General features: G+C 35.7%; 1 protein-coding gene across 1 annotated transcript in view; it reads left to right on the top strand.

The window, feature by feature from the left end:
• LOC140332367 (sodium/hydrogen exchanger 2-like) overlaps positions 1-24,570 on the top strand; it is a 39,840-nt gene extending 15,270 nt beyond the window's left edge. The window contains exons 3-12 of the mRNA XM_072413642.1: positions 8,332-8,582; positions 11,823-12,040; positions 13,535-13,740; positions 15,105-15,194; positions 15,893-15,963; positions 18,048-18,206; positions 19,567-19,663; positions 19,949-20,083; positions 22,038-22,128; positions 22,472-24,570. Of these exons, the coding sequence (XP_072269743.1) occupies positions 8,332-8,582; positions 11,823-12,040; positions 13,535-13,740; positions 15,105-15,194; positions 15,893-15,963; positions 18,048-18,206; positions 19,567-19,663; positions 19,949-20,083; positions 22,038-22,128; positions 22,472-22,836 (1,683 nt within the window). The 3' untranslated portion in view covers positions 22,837-24,570. The remainder of the gene's footprint in view (positions 1-8,331; positions 8,583-11,822; positions 12,041-13,534; positions 13,741-15,104; positions 15,195-15,892; positions 15,964-18,047; positions 18,207-19,566; positions 19,664-19,948; positions 20,084-22,037; positions 22,129-22,471) is intronic.
• The last annotated feature ends 653 nt before the right edge of the window (positions 24,571-25,223 follow it).

Below are 25,223 nucleotides of genomic sequence, written 5' to 3'. Positions count from 1 at the left end.
GGCTGTCATTGCCAGCAAAGGGTTTTCATCCAAGTATTAGAAATGAACATTTTATTTACAGCTTTTTAATTTGTCCCATTACTTTTGAGCCCCTGAAATGAAGTGATTAAAAATGCTTTAGTTCCTCACATTTTTATGTAATCTTTTGTTAAACCCATTGAATTAAAGCTGAAAGTCTGCAGTTCAACTGCACCTGAGTTGTTTTATTTAAAATTAATTGTGGTAATGTACAGAACCAAAATTAGGAAAAAGTCTCTGTCCAAATATTTATGGACCTAACTGTAGCTATAATGACCCAGTGAACTATAGCATGTAGTGTGGAAGCTGCTGAGTTTGAACATAAATGTTATAGAATGTACACTGCTAGTGGGATGCAGGTGGATTTATTATATTGGATGAACAGGAATTCAAATTAAAGTGCTCTCAACAGGTAGAAAAATATAGCGACATAGGGGTCGGCTAGAGAAGGATGTATACATCTCAAGGTGGATCCTCAAGTAAATTCATCCTGGTGACAGGGTCACTCTAAGATACCTGAAAAAACTTTAGCATAGCTGCAGCACTTTCTGCATAGAATTAGCAATTCACAATTTTCTTTTACTTTGATTTTCCCCCTAATTTAAACACACACAATTTCTCCAACAACGGTGTGCCTTTTTTCTTTTTCTACCATTGTATTCATTGTGCAAAACAAATACCTATTTTTCCTTTATTTTTTTATTTAAGAAAACATTAAAATAACTCTTTGCCTTTCTTGTTTTCATGAAAATTCTGTTTAGCAACAGCACATCACAGATGTACAGCTTAATTCTTTCTGACTTCTTGCTGTGCAGACTTCCTTACTAAGCTCTGATCCTCAGATCATTTCCTTTGATAATGTGTGGTGGACGCCTTGAGACAAATCCTGCAACCAAGCAAACCAAGCAAAATAAGATTTAAAATGAAAGTATCATTCAGGTCTTATAAAGAAATGTCTATTTATTGCTTCAGTGTAAAGTAAAGCATGGGTTTTGCTTCATTGCCCTATTTGTGTAACATATGTTGCATTTCCAAAGGAAAATAAATTTAGTGAAAAAAATACATGGTAACTCCTATAAATCTGTATAAGCTAAGTTCAGATGGACAATGAAAGTACTGCTTCCTTTGTCCCATAAATTGTGCTCACAGTTGAAACACTAAATGTAGCAACTCATCTACTTCCACCCTAAATATCATCCACATTTTCTGTACATTCTAACATAAATGAATCACTTCCTATGCAGTCAAGTCTGTTGAGTTAATGCATTTTATCAATTTTGGTGAATTTTTCACCAGTTAGGATATTGATACAATTTATGATTCCAGGTTATTGGGATTCATATGATTCTCTAAATCTCTGACAAATCACTATGCAAATACCCTGTCAAAATACATGATTTGATGAGATTCCAAAAATTTAACAGATTGGCCTTCTACTTGTCTCTATTCCAAAACTGGAGTAAAGTTCACATTCCCCTGATATGCCTTAGCCTTAATACAAATTGTTACAACCTTAACCCCACAAACTTTGGGCCAAACCCCATCTATTTGGATTGCAGTATCTGGGATAAATTCTTTAATACTACTGCAAGAATCACAGGTGGTGTGCATGACCTGGGCAGGGCTGAATCCAAAAATGGGGGAATGGAAGACAGTAATTAAAATTTATGAGAAAATATATCACACATTAAAGTAAGATGGAAGATTGTCCACAGATTTATTATATTAAGTATTTGTTTAAACAACAACCATGTAGCTGAATGAGTTTTATGATTTAGCCTTTGACAATACCTCCAGCTGTCTATACCATAATCATCCATAGTGGCCAGCAGCCATAGATCACAGCTTGGTGTGCACTCTCATAAACCACATATCATATATTTACCCTCTATTACCACTATGATCATCAAAACACTGGTTTTATCTAATTTCCATTACTTATCCAGTTCCAAGGAAGGAAGAACCCAACATAGTACATTTTTTTACAGCCCACCCCATGCAATTGGACCTATCTCCTGTGGTGCACTCAGATCCGGGAATGATCCATATATTTTGCAAGGCATGGTGGCTCAGCCACTCTGGCATTTGTGGCACTGGGGCCCAGATTTGAATCTTGGCCACGACACTATCTGCATAGAGTTTGTATGCTCTCCCTGTGTTTGCATAGGTTTCCTTCCATTTCCCAAAAACATGCAGTTAGCTCAATTGGCATCCCCCCAAATTGTCCCCAGTCTGTATTAATGACATATGACTACGGTAAGGACATTAGATTGTAAACCCATTTGAGGGACAGCTAGTGATGTAGACTTTGTAAAGTTCTGCCTGTTATGTTGGTGCCATAAAAATAGAAGATATTAATAATAATCTGCAAAAACTGTTTGCATATCATTTTACTATAATCAGATGGTAATTAATAACATATAAAATATTAATGTACAATTTTTTTGTGTTTCTTCATATTATTATACACATTTTGTACTAAATTTTTACTGCGTTTAGTAAACAATAGCATGTATTATTTAAAATATATTATTATTTTTTAATTGAAAAATCCAAGAGTTTAGTTTATATCAATAAATTAGATAAATAAATTATGCATGTAATGCTTTATTATTTATATATTTATGTGTGTTCTGTTTATCCTTGTTCAATGCCCCAAATAAGTGTATAAGTGTTTGTGTGTTTGCTAAAAAAATATTACTTTTTCACATAAAGGGAACACAATATTCCTTCATATTCAGATAAAATTAAAACCTAACAGTAGTAAAGGAGTCTATTCTCCACATAACCCCTGCTTGTACACAGATCACTACTATGAAAAGTTTCCATATCACAAGACAAAACTGCCTGCAACCAGTCCTACCTGTTCCACACTGAAACTAGTAGCTTGAAAGGAGAAGTTTCATTTGGCTGTCTTTGGCATTTCCTTCTGGGGTTAATTATTTTGTTCTATAATTGGATAACGTTAACGTTTCAGAACTGTATTATAATCATAGTGTTTCTCTTGCTGATTGAAGTTTTCAGATGAGCAGACAGGTACCCGCATAATTAATAATTTCAGTTATCATCTGACTTTGCATTTGTGTTGTTTAGTATATGTTTGCAAACTATAACAAAGTGATTTACATGCTGTCTTGGTTAGCACATATATGTAATGTTCACAATAAATATATTGTAGCTTGTACGGCATTGGGCAGACAAGTGACCCTATTAGTTTATTTAGACAATACATTAAAATAGCGCTGCGCAATAATAATAATAAAAAATGTTTACTCAGAAAGTGTAAATGAATACGTATAAAGTAATTTACTTAGCAGTGACACTTTTTTTGTGCTTTCTAGAGAAAAAAAAAATATGAAATTGACTGAAACTGACTAAAGTCCAACCAGTCAAAATATTTTATTCCTTTGGTTATGATTTGATTTGACGGGGTAACAGTAAAGGCATTGGCACATTGATTTTCTGCTGTGAAAATGAGCTTCTGTTATCACTTCCAGCGACACTAGAATGAATGAGTGCTGTACACACAGCACTGTTCTGTTCTATAGAGAGGAGAGGGGGGAGGACAAGTGAAAGTCATGCCGCTGAGTCCTCCCCCATGTGTCTCCCCCCCTGGGAAAAAACAGTAATTGTCCCCAGTTGGTTGTTTAGTGATCTCTGCCTCTAGCTGTAAAAGTGCTACATTTTTGCCAGGGACAATTAGAATATGGATCACAGCTATCTAGAATGTACCAAAGCTTTATCAATCCTCCATCAGCTAATTTTTTGCTGTCTATGCCCCCACATAAAAGATTTCCCTTTATATTTTTCCCTTTGGGGGTTGGGGTCACAGACTGGGGAATGATAGGACCTCTGTCAGGTTTTACCTGCTATATATGCCTTCATAGTTACCTCTCACTCTATTCCTTTTTTTATTTTTGTTACAGGGTTACAGAATCTGCCCATTGGAGTCGCTTCATCTTTTTATTAGATGTGTAGACAAAGTTTGTCCTACAAAAATAATATCTGTCAGTGGGATGAGAAAGCTACACAATGAAAAAATACTAACACTAACTAAGACCCCATACACCAGAAAGCAGTAGAGTTAACAATTTAGCTACCTTTATAAAAATGTACTTGGCCCCTATGATTGTTATATTCTGTGAGCCTTTGTAGAGTAATTATATCCTTGGACACAGAACAGTGCTTGTCTGAGTAAAGAATATGAACCTTGCCAAAACCTCTGGTGTGCCAGGGATGTTATTTAGAGACTTATCTTGAACATCTGAACCAGTAAAATATGTAGGTATTAGATGACAAGCAGGTACTGTCTATAGATATCTCTTGATTTTAGTGTTTATTGTGCACAGGTATTATAGGATTAGAAAGAAATAATGAATGAGTTTAATCTCTTGATCAGCAAACATTTTTTCTGTTCGAGAAGGTCAAATCTTAGTAACCATGCTTCTTTGTGCCGGTATTTCTGGTAAATAATCATAAGACCAGTGGTGGTCCTATGCAGAACTGAGTTGTGGTCCCCAGGGGGTTTCTGTTGGCTGAGGAGGGTCCTTGTGCAGTGGCACGCTATGTATCCTAAATTTAAGTTGGAATAGAGGAAAAATCTTCCGATGGGGTCACTCCAGTAACAGCTGTCTCAGAGGAGCTATCCTGTTCTTTGAAGTTAAGAAACATCTCCCTTATGGGACATGGAAGACAAAAAAATCATTGAGATTTGAACTATACCCTACTGTATCAAAAATGCTAAAAATGTTGGCTGTAGATATACTTTAAATCTGCATATAATCACTAAGAACATCATTTTGACAATGTGCAAATATTGAAACATTTGGTGTTTAAAAAAAAAAATATTCTGGCCTGTGGTCAGTTTGTGTCTGAGGACATATATTGTTTTATGTTACTACTGCCATAGTATCACATACAGTTATGTTTGGCATTCCTGTTTCTAAGCAGATCAATCTAAAGCACTGTTATAGTCCTCGGTTTTTAGAGCTTGGAAGACGACACTGGGAAGTAATACAATGGACTGCTTGTTCTTTACCTTGAAAGGATCCGTGTGTACAAAGAAGTCTGGTTATTCCAGTACACCTACAGTTATCTTTTACTTCCATTCAGCTTTCTAGAACAGCCAGGACAATTGAGTTTAAATGCTTATGATAGCACATTTGTGTTTTGGAAACCTAGATATATTACAATGGTCACTCCAAAATTAATTCCAAGGACACTTTATTACTGTGCTCCCAAGTCTCTGCTTTTCACATGAAACGTGACCTTGTAATGATACTATAGTTATCATACGTCATGTATGAGTGTTTGTATATAAGCAAGGGTGAATAATTCAGTTCTTAAGTTACGGTAACACCTTCTGAGTCTCTATGAAGTTAAAATAAGAAACAATCATGAATTCATTGCTCGAAATGTTTTAGTGCAGTTACACAAAAATGCCCTAGCTCCAAAACGTCAGCAGTATGCCATCGGCTCAACCATAGTCCCAAACTTTCCCAAGTGAATGGTAGATGTTGAAAACCCCTTTTTGCATGCGGCTGAGGGAGATTGCGGCAGGGGTCAAAAACACAACATGTTGCATTTGGCCACACAGTTGATGTACAGTAAATATACACTGTGTATGTGTGTATATTGTACTTATTGTGTATATTGTGTATGTGTGCTTGAAAATAATTCAGATAACAGGAGCCTTGTTCAAAAAACAGCAGTTCACTATTTCTAGGTCAAAAAACAAGGAGGCAAACCTAATGCTTTTGCTATCACCCATAGCCTGACTAAAATCCCTAACTTTTATTGTCAATCTAACATCCAGTTTTTTCCTTTCCTAAATTTAAACCTAAAGTAACTGAAACAAAATTCATGAGTTTATCTGTTCCTTAACCACCTTTAACCCAGTTAACCCCAACCCTAATCACTGGAGCTAATAAAACTGTACTTACCCTAAAGCAAAACTTTTCTTGGTTTAGGTTCCCCAGAGCATACTTTTGCATACATTTTGGCAGATTCTCTAATCAATGAGCCCTAATGTACAATTAGAAGAAACTTTAGCAGCAAGAAAAGTGGTTCTATGGCAGAAGAGTATCTTGATTTTTTGTAATGTAAACTTTACATTTCCTGTATGAAGCAACATTCCAAATGTAATATAAAGGAAGATTAGAGGTATCATCCCCCTATAATCTATTTTGCCAGTGGATACAGTCTATCAGTGAGCCAACAGGCCATGAGCTCCAGCAGTTGGGTTTTCTTACCATCGCTGCATGATCCATAAACTATACTAAAGTGCTTGAGTGGGGCGGGCATGCAGGTCTGAAAATTTAGGCATAGAGACCCACCACTTATTAGACTTTTCTGACAAGAACTATTTGCAAATATGCAGAACAATATGCTGAGAACACAGTGACTATAGAACCATGGGTTCATTCACACTGTGTGCAGTACAGTGTGGTATTTTATGTATAAATCAGGCATGCAGGAACATCGGACATTGCATAGAAATGTATCTAATTTTCCTACTGAATGCATTGCAATATATGCTGTATGCATTTTTCTTGGTTTCTATGTTCTGCCCCATATATTTTACAGTGTTACAGCAGACAGCAGTGCAAGTAGCTGTGAGTTTCCATAATGCACAGAAAAAACAACAATTATAGTGTGAACGATGCCTAACACTCTTCACCTAGCTAAAGTTAACATTAGGAAAAAGGCAAACTGCTATTTACTTGAAATGAATGGTATGATAACTGCTGCTGTTACTTTTTTTCTTTGTGCATTGTTTTTCTTAGTGCTTTATAGATGCTATTCCTCTGCATGACTGGATGCTTAAAATGAACACTGACTAACTTCACTTCAGTTTACACCCTAGTAATATCTGGATTTACCTTTTCAGTCACTGCAGTTATTTAATTCACAACTGCATACCTCTTTTGGGTCAGTGACTTAGAATGTATTAGAGCGAAGGGTAAGGACAACCAGAGAGCTACTGCTATATCTAATTAGACCTTTTGTGGGTGCACACATTATAATAATTATTACATTCATTGGTATATGAACACATGGCTTAAGTATAACTGGCAGCATGATGGTGCAAAGATGGGCCAATAAAAGCATGAGTTTTATTTTAGTAGACAATTTATAAAGATTGAAAAGAAGTGGTCCTAGTTAAATGATATGGTAAAATTAAATTTACAATCTTACATTAGGATCTGCTGAATAATACAGTAATAGTTATCTGAACTAAATTTAGTGCAATTTAATGACCTTAAAAGGTCATTGGGTATAGACTTTATAATATGAGCAAGGTTAATAATCCACTTATTATGCCAGACACGATCATTACAAACTAATAAATCACTGCATTCTAGTATGTAAAATTAGGTACTTCTTGGCAGTGTCTCGAAGTTCAGATCACCTTAACTAAACTCGTAAGGTGGCGGTAATCATTTATGTAATCATAATTATTAGTTTCCAGTAAAGAAGTATCGGTGCAACACAAGATGTTTCCATGTCAGCTTTTCTATTTTTATAACTCAGAATATCCACTTATGTTTATGTAAAAAATGTAACGAGAGAGAGAGAGAGAGAGGAGCGAAAGGAGAGAGAGAGGGAGAGAGAGAGAGGAGCGAGAGAGAGAGAGGAGAGAGAGAGGAGCGAGAGAGAGAGAGGAGAGAGAGAGTATATAGCTTACCTTATTGGATATTTAATCGGATTGTTTAGGTATACCGTCAGGCCAAACCATTTTGATATCAAAAGAGACATTGGGATGGTCAGTGTGCGCAAGTTTTAAGGACCTGGTGATTATCCCAGCTTCGTTTTGTAAAGGTCTATCTGTGCAATTTTTTGACACACACACAAATTGCCCCCCCTATAGAGCAGAGTAGCGCTGTATTGGAAAACATCCCTATATTTGGGTAAAATGTGTGATTTCCTATCATTTTGTTATAGTTACTGGGACAAATAGAGATATAATAGTAACACTATAATTCTCTGACAAATGGCCTGATTTATTAAAGCTCTCCAAGGGTGGGGAGGATACATATTCTTCATGGAAGCTGGGTGAGCCAGCAAAGCTTGAATTAATTTCTTAATTAATAAAGTTATTTGCTTTTTGCTAGCAAATGTTTTGAATCCCTGACTAGATCCATTCCAGGTTTGCTGCACCACCCAGCTTCACTGATGAAAGTGTATTATCTTCAGCCTTGGAGAGCGTTAATAAATCAGTCTCAAAGAGTAAATAAAAACCACACATGGGTAAGTAAAGGTGTGTCACAAAGCATGGCATTTTTTCTAATATGTGTTTTTTTCTGCTCTTAGGTGCTGTATAATTTATTCAAATCATTTTGCAAGATGAAAACAATTGAGACGGTGGATATCTTTTCCGGAATAGGGAGTTTCTTTGTGGTGGGAGTAGGAGGAGTTTTAATTGGAATCATTTTTGGATTTGTAGCTGCCTTCACCACCCGCTTCACACGCAACATCCGTGTGATTGAGCCTCTCTTTGTTTTTCTGTACAGCTACTTGTCATACTTAACTGCAGAAATGTTCCACCTTTCAGGTATTATGGCGTAAGTAACTCAATTTGTATTAAAATATAAAAAAAAATCTCACTGTATTTGTTTAAATGTTAGGCTTCCCCCATCGGTCCTATTTTCTTTTCTACAAGACTCAATATATGTCAATATGAGTGTATCCTAACACTTTCTTTCTAGATGTAACATCTTTTACTTTTAAAAAGGATTATCCTGAAGAGAATGCTTAGTTTTTTTAAAGAATCTGGTTTGACAAATATATTAGGCATATTTTCCAGTATATGGCTGCTAAGTATAGCCAGAGGTCCATAAGAAGGCAGCTCATCATTCACTGCTGATCTGAAAACCCCTTTTATTTTGTTGGGACCTGCTGCCATCTGTTTTCTCATTTGTAATGATTTATAAAGTCATCCGCATTAGATGATTTACAAACAACTAAATCTGTTTTGTAAGTGTCATAACTAAAGGTTTTTTAAGAAATTATTGCCTCTCTTGATATTCATATATAGAGCTAAGTGTGTGGCCTGGCAGTGGTGAAAGTAAACAGAATCCTGGGGGACATCACTACAGGGATCACCAGAGAAGGAAAGGCCTGATTGCTCTTCAGAGATTTAGTTTAGAATATTGTTTCCAGTTCGTGAGACTCCACTTTCAAAATGACATTGATTAGCTAGAATAAGTCGACAGACAGGCAATAAAATTGGTTTTATCTGAGGGATAAAACATATCAGAAAAAACTTAATATGAACAGTCTCAAGGAAAGAAGAGAAAGCAGAAACATGGTTAAAACTTTTAAAAACTTTATTGGCGTAACACACTAATAAGGTTTAAAAGGGCAGTATTTTCAATATAAAGCTAAGATAGGAAGATGGAAGGGTGACATTATAGAAATGTCAACAATGAGTGAATTTAATTGTTTTGGATAAAAAAAAAAGTTCTATAAAAAATTAACCAAATTCATAATATCAGATTATCAAAAGATCCCAGTGTTTGACAAAACATAGAATTTAGCAAAAAATGTCCATAAGTGGTAATCAACCTTATATAGGTAGCAAGTAATAAAATGACATGTAGTCAGCTTTTCCCACAATCTTATCTAGAAAGCATGTCAATTTTATTACATTTTTCCAAGAGCACTAATCAGCTTTTATTGCAGGACTAGCTTCAATGAAGTCATTAATCTGTCTGAGAGAAAGTGCCAGAAATTAGATCTAGGAGGTAATATTTCCATTGATAGACGTTTATAACCTTTTAGTTTTGTATATATCAGTTAAATCTGCGATAACCTGACTCAGGGGGTGAAAACAAACAGATTTTTTATTCAAGCTTTAGCAGGACATAACACATGTAAAACCTGCAGCTATCTGTGAACTAGATTACAGGTTTTGGAGAGTCTTTTGCATGCAAATGCCCATTTTCAGTGGGTTTTGAAAGATAGCTTGCCATTCAAGGCTGTTTCATGGTTATCAGGGGTATGAAATTGCATAAAAAAGCATTTATGTTGCACTTGCACTAACAATTGCACTAACAATATGCTTTCTGTGTATAGTTACAGACCCCTAAATGTCAAATATACCCATTTTTAAAAAAACATTCTGGATTGCAGTGTAGTACATGAACATCCACAATTATGAATAGTTTTTTTCCACATCCACTTTTGCAAATGTTGTAAGTGGGCCCTAAAGCCTATATCAGTGTCCTGATATTTCAGGAAGATAAGCAACCCCTATGTTTTAAATATGGATCTTGTCTGTAAAGTGATTAGATTTCTCAGACTTAGAGAAGCCCAATGGCAAACCTAAACTGGATTCTAATAAGTTCAGAATATGAGCGTACAAAAAGAACTGTGATATTTCTAGGCAAAAGCTTCTGTCATCTAAGTAAAGCGCCAGGGGGGTGAAAGTCATTATGGTCCCCTGGAAGAGTGAACATTAAATGTACCTGTTGCTATGTGTTAAATTGTTGAAGCTCATGATTTCTGGCTTTAAGGCAGCTGGCATGTAGAAAAAATCACAAAATTTTAATAGGAGGGAAATTAGTGAAGTTGGACTAATGCCTAGAATTATTATTGTTTATGTAAACTTCCGGTACAAGAAAACACACGAGTAAAAGTCAGCCTAATGAAATAGGACTGGTTAGACAAAGGTACATATCAAGGAATGCAGTGTACAAGAGTAGACCATAAAGGGCTGTGACATGTTTGTGAAAATTACTCTACATGTAATATTGCAATATTTGGAAATTACCGACCTTAATTTTCTATGCCTAGGATAAAAAGCATTGAGTATTAAACTGGATGTAAAACACAGCCAGGAGACAGAGAAGCACTATTCAATTATTATAGTGCCCATTCTGATTCACATAGCTTTGTATTACTCAAGCTTTTCAGTATAATGAACTGAATTTTTAGCAGTGGACAATATATATATAGTTATATCCTTAGAAACCTAATTCAAGAAAGGGGTAAGCAAAACAAGTGATCCTGTCAACTAATTTAGTCTTGCCAATTTCGGTATGAAGTTTATTCACAGGGCTTGCAGGCATGCGGGTACACTTGTGCAGGCTGTACACAGTATGCCCAATAAAATATTAGTGCTACATAATATGTCAGAACTATATAAATACATGTGAATAAAATAAAACAGGCATTTTTCCTGACACCATTTAGAACTGAGAAAGCTATTGGGACAAGCAGCTTTAGGGTAACCATACAAATTCAGTTAAATGTGACTTCTACTTCTAATATAGACAGCATATAATTGTTTAGGTTTGTTGGTATAGCATTTATCTCTACTAAGTTGTTTTGGCTAACTTGATTGACCCAAACAGTTAAATTATAGTTGACAAATTTCCCTTCCCAATTACATTATACAGCTTGACAACCTAGTATCTTTAACAATTATACTGGTGTTATATATGCCTTCTTTTTCAAAACAAGCATGGTAATGTCTTTGTAGGAGGATGGCAGGAGGAAAACTAAACTGTGGTCTCATGCCAGTAACAAAACCTAAAGCTATTTACTGTTTGTTTAATGCATGCTCTTTTAAAACAATCGGTCAGGTGTGTCTGTTGAGATGAGAATGAGAACCTGAGCTCTTCAAAATTGTTCAGAAGCAAGATCATCGAATGTCCTTAATGCTCACAATAGGCAAATACCAGCAATATTTTTAGAGCTTACTGGACAAAAATGTGCACAACGTGTAGGAAAAATACTGCTTTCTGCTGTGCAACTTTGTACACATATTCATATTACACATCATTTTTCTTTTTCTTAAGCATAACAACTTGCGCAATGTCTATGAACAAGTATGTGGAAGAGAATGTGTCCCAGAAATCCTACACTACCATCAAATACTTCATGAAGATGCTTAGTAGTGTCAGTGAAACATTAATCTTTATCTTCATGGGTGTATCCACAGTTGGAAGAAACCACGAATGGAACTGGGCCTTTGTGTGTTTCACATTGTTCTTCTGTTTGGCATGGCGTGCAATGGGTATGTTGGCTTGGCATCAGAATACATTATAAAACAAAGTAGCACAGTATGCATAATATTGTTGTTTGAGTGAACTCATCCCTGAAGTAATTTTTGCACATAAATTTTTTTGGCAGTACATTTAAAAACTTAGCATTTCCCTGTTAACCTATTACATTCAGTGTTATTCAGTTTATAAATAAACAGACAACAAAAAAGGAATATTGTTAGGTATGAAAATCATATACCCAGATGTACCTGCAAATACCTGCAGCAACTTTTACAACCCTAATACAGGGCCATTTTGTTGGGGCAAAGCTCTTCTAGTACTTCTGGCAGTTTTGGAACTTTCATGCCTCTTCCTGCTTAACAAACAATCCTGAGGCTGCACTTGATAGTGATAAGCCAATAGGAATAGGCATTTAGCTGTAGAGGGGGCAATGAAAGCTGCATCAGATAAAAGTGCAGGTACCAGAAAATACTGTAATTTTAAGAGATGACTAATGGAACAAAGGGAATAAATTTATGCCAGATTAGTTGTTAATAGCTGCTTTTTTTAAAGTACATAATAAAGGAAAAATAGAAATTGCAGCCTACACTAAGCCACAAATGGTCACAGAGACCTTCAGAAACCTGCTATTTTTACCAAATGAAAGTCAGATTTTGCCCTGGATTAATTATAAACAGGAAGGAATATTCAATGTGAGTAAGGCTCTGGCTCATCTGCTGATGGTAACCTTAAACATTCTGCTATAGTTCATTAGGTAGTCATTAAACAAAGACAATAGTTTTGCTTTAGGGTTTGATCATAAATTATATCACAAACTAATAGCTATATCAAAGCCTCAAACAATTGGAAGTCCTATACAAAGCTGTTACCAATACAGCAATACAACAAAACACTTACCAGTTTGTTTTAGTTTACTAATGGAAAATCCTATAATACAGCACTATTGATTTTCTACAGGCCTTGATTTGAACTTGATTTAGTGTCATCTGTAAGTGTTACAAGGGTTCCCATATTATTTGCGGCACCTCTTAGTTGGATACATACATCTCAGTGTAAATGCTAAACACAACAATTGACTTGCACCAAAAACTTGGCAGCTCCCTGTAGTTAACAGTTGTAACTGTTAGCATTCCCTTCAGCATACTGTTTGGGAATAACACTAGCCTGAATCACATTAAGAATTTAGTGATATCATGGTAGTTTAACCCTCCATCCCTTGTCACATATCGAAACAAAGGTCTAACCCTGAATATGACAAGATTTATAGACTAAACTGGAGCTTCCAAGGAGAGATCTTTCTGAGTAATATTACTTGTTAGGAGATGTAATATCTCAGTTGTAAGTTTTTAGGTATTTTTCTTCTGGTTTTGGCTTAGAGATATCACCCAACTACACACTGCTTCTTTTCCATGCATTTCCATCTCATTTTAATGTTTCTTAAAGTGTATGTATATTCGTTGCTGGTTTTTGCTGTCTATATCTAGTAAAGTTTTTGTTTTCTTTAGGCGTATTTGTCCTGACTCAGATTATCAACCGATTCCGCACAATAACATTGACTACCAAGGATCAATTCATTATCGCATATGGAGGACTTCGAGGTGCAATATGTTTCTCACTGGTTTTCCTCCTCCCTGATTCCCCTGTATTTCCAAGAAAGAAACTATTTATTACTGCTGTAATTGTGGTGATCTTTTTCACAGTGTTTATTCAGGTAAGATTAGAATTAATTCTTAGTAGAGTCTTTTATATAAAACTTTAATTGGAACCCTGCACACAACACTTCATGCAACAATAGGGAGTCATATCACTCCCTCAGTCCTTTGTCTTGGTCAAAACTAAACTCCAGGCAACCATGTAAATACACTGATAAATACATATACGGGGTGCTGTATTGCTTGACAGATGATTTGTATTTTTGTCCATAAGGTTTACATATCTACACTACACAGCTCTTCCACACAGCACAACCGTCTGGCAGGTTAGGAGACCTGACTTTTCCCTGCTACAGTAAAGTCTTCTTACCACTACCCTGTGACTGAACAGCAAAATGAGAAGAAGCAAACTAGTGCAGTCATCTCTGTACTGTCTCCTTGTATTAGGGTTCTTCTTGCACTTAAGCAGAACTGCATGGCAATTTGGTCTGCTTCTCTCGCCATCAGTCGGAGCTCTTCTGTACAGGGACTTCAGAATGGTTGATGGGGACATTTGCCATGTGTTATCCCTTTAAAAAATCTGCAAATAAAGAAACATGCCTGTAGATCAGCAAGAAATAAATTGAACTTTGAATTGCCTGTTGCCTGTGAGCTGACAACGTGCAGCATTTTTAAGGATTGAAAGGTGCCAGCCTGTCTTTTGGCAAACTACACAATTCATTCCACTATCTTTATCTCCAAAGAATAGGCAATTGAATTTAGGTTTATAGATACGAACTATGAGAGCTAAATAGACTATTACATAACACAGGCAGTGTACATAGGACACAGGAAAGTTTTGCATTCCTTACATGGTTAATAGGTCTTCAACAGAGCCACAGATGCTAGCTAGTATAAAAACTTGGCAGGCCTTCATCACTGAATACAAAATTAAGAAAAGTTTTGGTTGGACATAAACTTCAGATTTCTTCCCTAAGAGCAGATACTACAATATGTCTTTTCTTAATTGCATTAGTCAGCAAATCCTGCTCTGTATACATATAAGAGGGGTTGAAATCTGAGAGATTTTGAAGAAGGGGTCCTAATGAGACCATTCAGTGGCCATCAAGGGAATTCTAATTTAGAGTGTCTAGGCCAGTGGTTTGGACCTAGGCAGAGAGTTCCTTTTCTAGCAAAAAATTCAAACTTAATCAGAGAGGAGCCCAGATGACTGAAAGAAGGTAATAGTAGAAGAAGCTAGGCAAGTCCCTAGACCCTGGTCTAATGTCCATGTTTAGGGCCTCCACGTCTAAAGATTGAAAAGAACTGATTTGATTAATGTTTTTATTTTGTTTAAAATACAAGTTTCTTCATATAATGTTTAACAGTTGTGGACAAATAATGAAAATGCGGTGATTTACACCTATTTATATATTCATTTCAGGGCATTACCATTCGTCCACTGGTGGAATTTTTAAATGTGAAGAAGGCTAATAAAAAGCAGCAGATGATCAGTGATGAAATCCATAGCCGGGTAATTTTTTTACTTAAATTAATGTTTTCATTTTTTGTTGATAACACCCTTCCAAGCCATCCTTGTACTTTCATGAGTAACTGTCTGATAACTTGTGATCACTGTATAGTGAACACTGCCATGTTCTGCCACTGCCGAAAAAGATATTACAGCATACCTCTGTAATACCACTTCAAAGCATTATGAAGTCATTCCACCCAACACTCATTACTGAATAGATGAAAATGCTGCTCAATGTTTGTGTGTTTGTGGCAATTAGAAAAGGGTTCCTGCTATATATATATATATATATAAATGGTATATCACTATTTATGTTTGACTATGACTACTTTAAATAAACATTGTCATTTTTATCATGATTAAACACCCTGTTAAACACTTTCCCACCTTAATCAGCGTACACTTTGAAAACTGTGAATAACATTTAAAAGTTGTTATTTCTATTATTAATAAACTTGGAACATTGGAGTAATTCTTTGAACATTCATAACACCACAGTGGATTTATGGATAGATTTTTATTATATTGTGATTGGGTAAAATATTTGTTTTAGTCTCATTTATCAGTAAAGACATATTGATTGATATAAAAAATAATTTTATTATTAATATTGATCTTCTAATTATTGGAGTTAGTTTGTGTATTTAGGATTCTTGATTCTGTTAATGTATGTAATCAAAGTGTCCTTTCACCCTTAGTTTTTGGATCACATAAAGGCAGGTATAGAGGACGTATGCGGTCACTGGGGACACAACTACTGCAAAGAAAAGTAGGTTATAATACCTTAAAAATATACTCTTAGTATACTTAAAGATTTTTATTATTGCATCTAATTTTACTGTGAAGTATTCTTGCTAGCACAGAAGTATTTATTGGATTATGGTACAACACCCAAAGTCTTAGGGTGGTGCATGTTGTTTGTAAGGCTTTATAGTAAATATAAATACCTTCTAATCTGTTTTAATCTTGAGAAATATTAACCCTCCTAGCGTTCTAATTCTGTCATTTTTTGATGCAAAAAGTGATCCAATTTTTTTTGCGTAGTAAATTTTTGTTTATATTGTGGGCCTGTAATTCTTATGATTAACTCCCGGGTATAATAATTTTATTTTTTTATTATATTAGAATCATAAATTATAATATAATTAATTATAAAAAATAATGAAATATTAGACCAAAACAATGTAATTTATCAAAAAAAAAATTTTTCTCAAAAATTTCTTACTGGAATTTTCCAAACAAGGGTTCAATATTATTGATAAATAATAATATAAATTATATGCAGATTTTAGAAAAAATTTTTTTTATATTTTTAGTAGACATCCCGGGTGTGGTAGATTTTGAAGCAGGGTGCTGCACAAAGCCCAACATCACAGTCAGGACAGTAGAACCTGGTTTCTTTGCGTTTCTTCCTTCCTCTGTCATCAGTCTTTGAGCAGCAAACCACACACATCCTTGTAGGTGCTGCCTTTTTCTGGGTTGGTGGGATGTATTCAGTGAAGTGACGACCGGTCAGGCGTTCTGGGTTGACAATGGTGGAAGCACGACGTCCAGGTCTATTCATAGCCACTGATGATGTTTGGTGGTTCTTGACTATGGATTCGGAAACTCGAAGATGAAGTCTGAATGATTCACAGGCCTCTGACTATTTTTTTTTGTACAGAACGTAGGCATTCCATAGACACTGCTCAACTAGATGCCTGAAAATCCTCTTGTAATACTTGGTTTGCTGTTTCCTCATCGCTGGGTAGAATGTCATGGCTTGGTCAGCTCTGTCCACACCTCCTATGGTGTTGTTGTAGTCAGTCACCACCTGTGGCTTCATCACTTCTTTCCCACGTTTTGTGTGTACCAGAACGGTGGAGGCATCGTGGAATGTACTCATCAGACACACATCTTTCTTGTCACGCCATCTCGGGCCATCATCTTTCCTTTCTGCCAGGCAACAATTTCTCCTGTCTTCAGCTGGCAGGTTGTGCCGGTTAGCCCTAACGGTTCCATACGCATCTGTTCTGTGTCGCAGAAGGAACTCATAAAGCTCAGGAGAGGTTTAGAAATTGTCAGTTGTGACACAATAGCCCTGACCTAGCAATAGTTCAATGAGGGATAGCACTGAAGATGTTGCCAATCCGTAATGGCTGTATCTGGGGTTGAATTGTGTCCCTTTTCCAGTGTACAGTACTGTATTCCAGATGTAGCCAGATGAGAATTCACACAGCATATAGGTCTTCACGCCAAATCGTGCCCTCTTTGACACAATGTACTGCACCCAGCTGGGCTTCCCCTTGTAAGCCATTAGACTTTCGTCAATGCGGACATCTCTTTCTGGCACACCCCAGAATCCATCACTCCACCGCATCTTTTAGTAGTATGCCTTTTTAGGTATTTTAAAGGTAATTACAGGGTATTTTAACATTATGCTGAGTTTTTTTGTATTGTTATTGAGAAGCAGTGAGGTACCCTCATCCCACTGTTCCACTGTTGTATGTTGTACTGTTGTGTACTGTTGTTCCACTGTTCCACTGTTAATGAAATATTATTCCCCCTAATCACAGTTATACATTAAGCATTATCACACCTCTATTCAGAGCTGGAAAATTTGAAGCTGCAGCATCCAGTCCCATATGAGCAACATACTAGGAACACACTAGACAGGAAACCTCCACTTAGCCACCTGGGGTGTGTTTTGTTGGGACAAAACTGTAGCTTAGTATAAAAAAACATTTTTACTTAGTAAAAAAGTCAGTTTATACCATTTTGTCCAAAAACATTCCCATGGATTATTCACTTACAGTTTGTACCTAATTTAGTTATTTGACACAGTACTAATTTAGGGATTTCTTCCAAACATAGGTTTAAGCAATTTGATCAAAAATTTCTGCGCAGACTGCTAATAAGAGAAAATGAGCCAAAATCAAGTATTGTGTCACTATATAAAAAGCTGGAAATCAAGCAAGCCATTGAGATGGCAGAAAATGGATTGAGTAGGGATCCATCTTTATCATCCTTGGGGTAGGTACCACACACATTAGACGTCATGAAAATTTGTGTCTTGTTTGTCTGTATCTAATGGTTATTTATTGATTTACAAAGCACTCACATTGTCTAAAGGGAATATGTGGTGTTCAATGGGGCTGCAGGCTAATATGAAATTACTGCTCTTTAAAAATGAATCCAACTTACTTCATCTTGTAGGTGTCAATAACATAAACTGATCATAAAAATTAGAATCATTAGGAATATTTATACAGAGGCTGTTATATGTTGTTTTTTTCACAGCCACTGAGTTGTTATGCCATTAGCCCTTGACAACTGCACATTGGGGTTGATTTACCTAAGGAATAGGCTGTCCTCTGAGCTTATTAAATGAGGTAAACCTATGTTTACTTTAATCAACCACATATAGAAATGACACTGTTTTTTATTTATTACCAATTACTTTTAAGTAAACAACCTCTACTCCTTTAGCAAGCCTGTCCCAATGGCCTACTTGTCTACTCCTATTGAGTGTGGGGTAAATGTGCTGGTGAGGAGGCAGTGATGTACTTATTCAGAGAAAGGAATTTATTTGTGCACAACTTTTTTTTGCAGTAAAATGTGTACAAAGTTTTGCTATTATTTTTACAATATATAACTATGTTCATTTTTCAGAGACCAGAAAACAGGTAGGTACACATACCTATAGGTGGCCTCTAGGATTATTGATTTTTTTCTATAGTTAGAAAAAAGTGGTATACCAGAAAAAGAACATGTTTTCTATTGAATCTGTACCCCCCTATTTGAGCATACAGTAGATCTATGTTTGCCCCTGACATGTTTAAATTTGCTCACTATTGATAGAATCATTACCTCTACTGAAAGTCTGTTCTGAACACCAACTACTCTTTCCGTAAAAATAACACTTTCTAAGGTTATTCTTTAACTTTTCTCCTGCTTGTTTGAAGTAATGTCCCAATGTTCCTTTTTTGGTAAGGAAAACACTAATCTTTCGACTTTTTTAAAAACCTTGGGAAGTACCTGAACTTTGTAACATTTCTGAAAACAAAACCTATAGCTAAGCTCCCAACACAAAGACAAATTCACACATACCATTTGTTTTCTTGTCTCTTGAGCTCAGCTGCTGGCACATTAGATAAGAAGGCCACAGCAAAGTAATTACGTAATAAAGTATTTTTAATTTAGGAAGTAAACGTGACAGTATTATGTGCTATGCAGGAAATTTCATTTTTATAACTTGCCCAAAGCAACTGTAGACTTTAACAACTCACCACTACTTTTAATTGGTGTATTTGGTATTTTTATATTCTTTTCAAAAAAGTAATCATCAAATTTGTGCATTTATTAACCTTGTTTAATGCTTCTTTAAACCCAGAACATATGAAAAAAATAAAGTGAAACCTCTTTCTCCATCTGAAGTTAATGAAATGCGAGATGTCTTATCAAGAAACCTCTATCAGATACGTCAACGGGTAAGACTTGTTTTATGTAGGTATAATTTACCTTTTTTGTTTTCTGTTTAGTCTGAGTCTACTGAATTTGACAAATTATTACCACATTTTGCCTTTATTGCATTTATCAGATAAATTTATTCTTAGAATTGTACAAAAAAGCTAATCCAGTAATCTAGAAAAGATTGCCAATAGGGTTTAGGCCCCTTTTTTTTAGCAGTTTTAATGCTAACGTGAATGTTAGACTTCTCTTCATTGATTTGCAGATTCATAGTCTCAGGTTTGCAATGTAATTATTTGTTCCAGACACTCTCCTACAACAGGCATAATCTTGCAAGCGGGACCAGTGAAAAACAAGCCAAGGAAATCCTGATCCGCCGGAGGCACAGCATGAGAGAGAGCTTGAGGAAGCATAATAGTCTTATAACAAGGAACAGAGCGGTACCGTTATTCTTTCTGTATTTTCCTATTTCCAAGAAAACTATAATGTGCAGGTATTTCCAAGTTAGTCTTAGAAAGGCCACTTTTGTTTTGTTACAAATATATTATCTGGCCACGGAAATATTGCTCTTGATTTACATGACTACAGTTTATTTTGTGTAATTGTTGTGTAAATCAGGGGCATAAAAATTAGACTTCATTAGCGTTTGGTTAGACAATAGATTTTCATGGAGGTGATCATTCATGAACAGCATCAGCTAGTGTCCCATGACCACTGTTCTTCACTCTCTTCCACAACCCTCACCCCTTTATAGAACAAAACAGAGAGCAGCAACCTTTGTAGCTCTAAAGTGATAACTTGCAAAGCTGTTACTCTAAATGATCACCAGTGGCTGTTGAGGGAGAGTCCATGTAAGAGTTAATAATAGGTTCAATAGAAAAAAAAACTTTGCTGGGATGGTTTAACACTTTCAGTACTAGGGCAAATTGATTCATAGATATCCAGATCAAATTTAATAGCATCATTATTCCTCAGTTACCATGGTAATAATACATTGTTTTAAAGACTTTTATTTGGTACATGGCCCGGATACCTTACCTAGGCTTAGTATTATAGGTTGAAAAATAGAAAACAATGTACAGAATAAAATCCTGCAGCCCATGGGTTATTACCAGGACTGAATGTCATGACCACATACATGATTGGAAACTACCCTAGTTGGCTCCAATGTGTGGATTCAGATTAAGCCTGACAGTGACAGTGTGGTCTGACAGATAGGATTTGAGATACACCAAAGCATTCAATTGTTTTTTTTAGTGTACCTTATATCCAAGGCCCACAGCTGATGGAGTGTAGTAAAGAAAATTAAAGTCTCAGTCCTGGCTGTGTTGTCTTGCAAATCACAAAGCTAGTAAAATACGAATGTCTTGACTAGCAAAGCAACATACAGCTACTTTCCTAGAGTTTAGTTTTAAATAGATAGGAATAAGCTATTGTAATATTTGTTGTGAAATATATCCTAGTGGTTGAAATGGTTTTATGGTAAAATCTAACTAAACCCACATTTAAACAAGGCAAATAAAAATAGCAATCAAGTAAATGCAAACAGTGTAAAGAGGCAAAATGGCAGACAGAAAACAAGATTACTTTATAAGCCATGTGTCTGTATGAGCAGCCATGCAGGAGGTGTGCAGGAAGTAGATGGTAAGCAATTGTACAACTTTAATCTGTTAACAAGAACCTAAAAGGTAGGAAAGTCATTCATGCGGAACTAAAGTCATTGGTGGGTGATGAGCACAGTAAGAAATATGTTTGATTTAAAAAATCAGCTTTATTTGGGTTGCAAACTTACTCAGTACTTGGGTTTTTCTTAAAAGCTCACCCCTTCCTACTGATACCTTTAACGCACTCCAATTGTCTCTCAGGGCCGGAGGTTCAATCCTTGTAAAAGTTCTATGCTGCTCAGTTTTGCCGATATAAGGTTAATAACATGGACTATTTTCTCACAAGAATATGCTCAGGCTCTAACATCAAGATCTAACATCCTGGGGGTAAGGGGGTAAATTCATTTGCTTCCCATACTCAAAAGTACCAGGATCCAACAGAAGAATGAAAAAGCAGTTACAGAATTCTTAATGCTAATGGAACAATTCTCCAACAAGTATATGATGAAAGAATTATTAAGTGTTACCAAACCCTCATGTGAAAAAAACTTTCATGAAACAGTATGTTTTTGATAACAAATCCTGCTAAAAAAATTATTTTAATAGTATATCGTTATATGGAGATAAAGGAGCATCCACTTTACTACTATGTAGTACTACTGAATAGAATCAGACCTTTTCAAATTACTATAACAGTCTGGTCTGCCCAGTATGCCATTTGATTGATTGGGACAGTTTGAACACTGGTTGTTGAAAAACAGGTCTGACAGTTCTGTTGACATTTTTTTAGGCTTCTGCTCACCAGGCCCGGTATTTGTCACTTCCTGGACACACAAAACTTTCTGAAAGACCAAGAGGAAAAAATACCACTTCTTTTAGAGGTAAGAATAAGTTAATGATATCATGCCATATTGATTTGTTACAAAAAAATACATTTTTATAATACGCATAAATCCAAAAGCTCAAGTATTTAAAATTGACGTAAACTTCAAGATATGTTAGAGGTGGTTTATGATTATCAACTGCTTTTTAATAACCACTTAGATTCTTTCCTTTGGAAAAAGAATGAAGGGTTGATAGATTACACTGATAACTAATTCAGTGTTTATCGTGAAGAAAGGCAGATGTGCTTTTTTATTTATTTTTTAATTGCAATTAGATGTTTGCTTTAACTTTTCAGTAGCCTTACAATAATGTTGCTATTGTTTTTTTTGTTATATGCAGTAGGTGACAGTGATTCTGATGGAGGTACCTCCAGTCAAGAGTTGAATTTCTACCCCAGAGCAAAAGACATCTTGCGGGAAGATAGGCAAAAACGTGCTCCATTTACCACTAGGCTAGATTGGACGGATGAGAGGCTTAATAATAAGTCTAAGGAACTCACTTCACTAGATGGCTTACCCCTGCAAAGAGGGGTTCGGGAGCCACTCTTACCCAAACCAAGGTTTGGAACCTTGAGGGAGGATAGAGGGCCATATGAGGAAGGTAGCAGTCCAGTTCCACCACCAAGAAGTAGACATTCCCTACAAGGTGAGAAGGACAAGAAAAGACGTGGAGAATCAAGACCGGATCCGCGATCACCAAAATAGTATAACTCTCACCATTGTCAAAGTGGAAAGCTGTCTTACAAAATGAAGTGAATATGCTGTGTTGCCTTTTAATTACCTTAGTTCAGGTATGGTGGACTTGTTATATTTTGTTTTATACCAAAATACCATTACTTGTGCCACTATATAACTTGGTAAATCTGTGAATATTGACTGGCGCAAATGTAATCAAATTAGGTGCTTACCTTACCTAGAATCTCTAAATGAACCATTTCTACAGGGTGTAAAATCTGTAAATATGGTAAATATCAATGCTACTAGAGATTATTAGATATGAAACCTCAAAGGTTATAGGAGTACAAACAGATGTGTATTTTGGTGCTCTCTAAGTAGTTAGGACAGGCACCAAGTGTCATTTATTCTTTTTAAAAATGACTGCAAATTTTGCACACATTTATTAATTGTAAATACAAGCAGCACCAAAACAAGCCTAGAACTCTCCAAAACGTGTTCTTTGTTTTTTTTTTTATTTATGCAGTCCTTCTAATGAGAATCAGTTTATATGGGGTTTATATCTCTGGTCTTGGTGTGATCTCCTCATGAACACCTAAGTACACTAACTATACTAATCTACGAATGTCAATGTACCCAGAGTATGTTGCATATGGAAGAAGTGTCATGCACGTTGCACTGATTTATAAAAGCACTTGCACTGAAGTTATTTGTGAAGATGCAGTCATTCCCTTGCTCACATCACTTTTGCAATTTCTTTAACAGTAAAGAACCTAATAATTAGGATTTAGTATTAAGGTCCCTTTAAAGTATTAAGGATAAGAAAAATAACTTAATTAGTAACATTTATTTAAAATGATTCACACATACCCAGTTAAAGGTGTATTTTATTTAACTACTTTTTGTTTCTGTAACCTAACTATTTTCCTAAAACAAGGCGACAAAGACAACTATGTTGAAGTTGTTTAATATGTTTTGTAAATTGCATGGGAAGCATAAAGAATGTGGCAGCCCACAACGCACATTTTAAGTCCCAATACAGATTTTTCTGATCAAGGTCAATTTGGGATTGGGATTAATCTACCTGGCTGCACATACTGGCTAAAACCTTTGTTTGTCAGTACTGTTTGGACCAGAGAAAAAAATGGGAGCAGACCAACAACAACAGCTTGTCCTGAAATTGTAACTGTTAGTACAAATTAAACAGCATCACAAACATATATTTAACAATGATTTGATATGAAATGGTTTATTCATATATGTTTGCCAGGATAGGTTTGTTCCTAAGGGAGAGTATAAAAATATGCATCACCTGAGGTCTATCTGCATGAAGGTTTGCTGAGAGCAGTGCAGAGGATTGCAATAGACACATCTAGATTGCTGCTTGTAGAGTTTATTGAACCCAGACAGCTTTGTAAGGAGCTCTCTGCGCCACATTTTGAACGTCCTAATTTTAAATTTGAGCAAGTTTTTAAATTAAATGTAATGAAATAAGCCATATAGAGATTTTTTTCTGGCACTAGGAAACAGAATATACCTGCTTTGGAATAGACTCCAATGGAAAAAAATCTATACCTGGATTAAATATTGAAGAATATGAAGAATTTAAAAATAGGCATGCTACACTTTGACAATATATGGAGTGAGTAAACTTCAAGTTCGGTCACTTGGGCTGTCACGGGTTTAAATAATAACCTTTTTTATTACAAAGGTTTTCTGTACATGAACGTCCTAAAGATGAAAAGTGGACAGATATGTACATTTAGAGAAAATGCATATTTTTTACAATAAAGAATTAAATCTTTTTATCTGTGGTTCTGGTCATTTTAAAACAGGGTGCATCAGTGACCTTGGATTGCAATTTTGGTTTTCTATAGAGAAAAGTCCAGTCTCTTTAGAAAATTAATTCAGAGCTGTATTATTAGGGCAAGAAGAAAAGGAAACTTTCCTCCTGTGACTTAGGCTACGTACACATGTCGGATGAGGCTACGTACACACGTCAGATGATTCTAGTCCAATAATTGCCTCATAGCTAATATCAGACTGTGTGTACAGTTTATGCACAGCGCTCGTTGTCCCCTCATCCATCCTAGCGGATCCACAGACAATGAATCGCCGCTCCATCGTTCTCCCCCTCCCCTCTCTAAAGAGCAGTTCGGCACTGTATGTACTGCACTCATTCATGCAGCGTTCAGTCTTTTGTCAGTGGAAAGGATCGTGAAAGATCTGCAAATCATAAATATGAAAAATTAATGTCATATTTTTATGCTTTCCTCATATATTCCATCAATTTGCTTTTCTTTTGTCTCACCTATGATTGGACAATCAGCATCATCAGCAGCAAGTAGAATGGCATATATATATATATATATATATATATATATATATATATATATATAAACTAAATATTACATATC

This window comes from Pyxicephalus adspersus, chromosome 1, assembly GCF_032062135.1.
Source record: "Pyxicephalus adspersus chromosome 1, UCB_Pads_2.0, whole genome shotgun sequence".
In the NCBI taxonomy this organism is placed as follows: Eukaryota; Metazoa; Chordata; class Amphibia; order Anura; family Pyxicephalidae; genus Pyxicephalus; species Pyxicephalus adspersus.
Note: the sequence above shows the minus strand (reverse complement) of the source record. Positions and strands in the feature narration are given on the sequence as shown.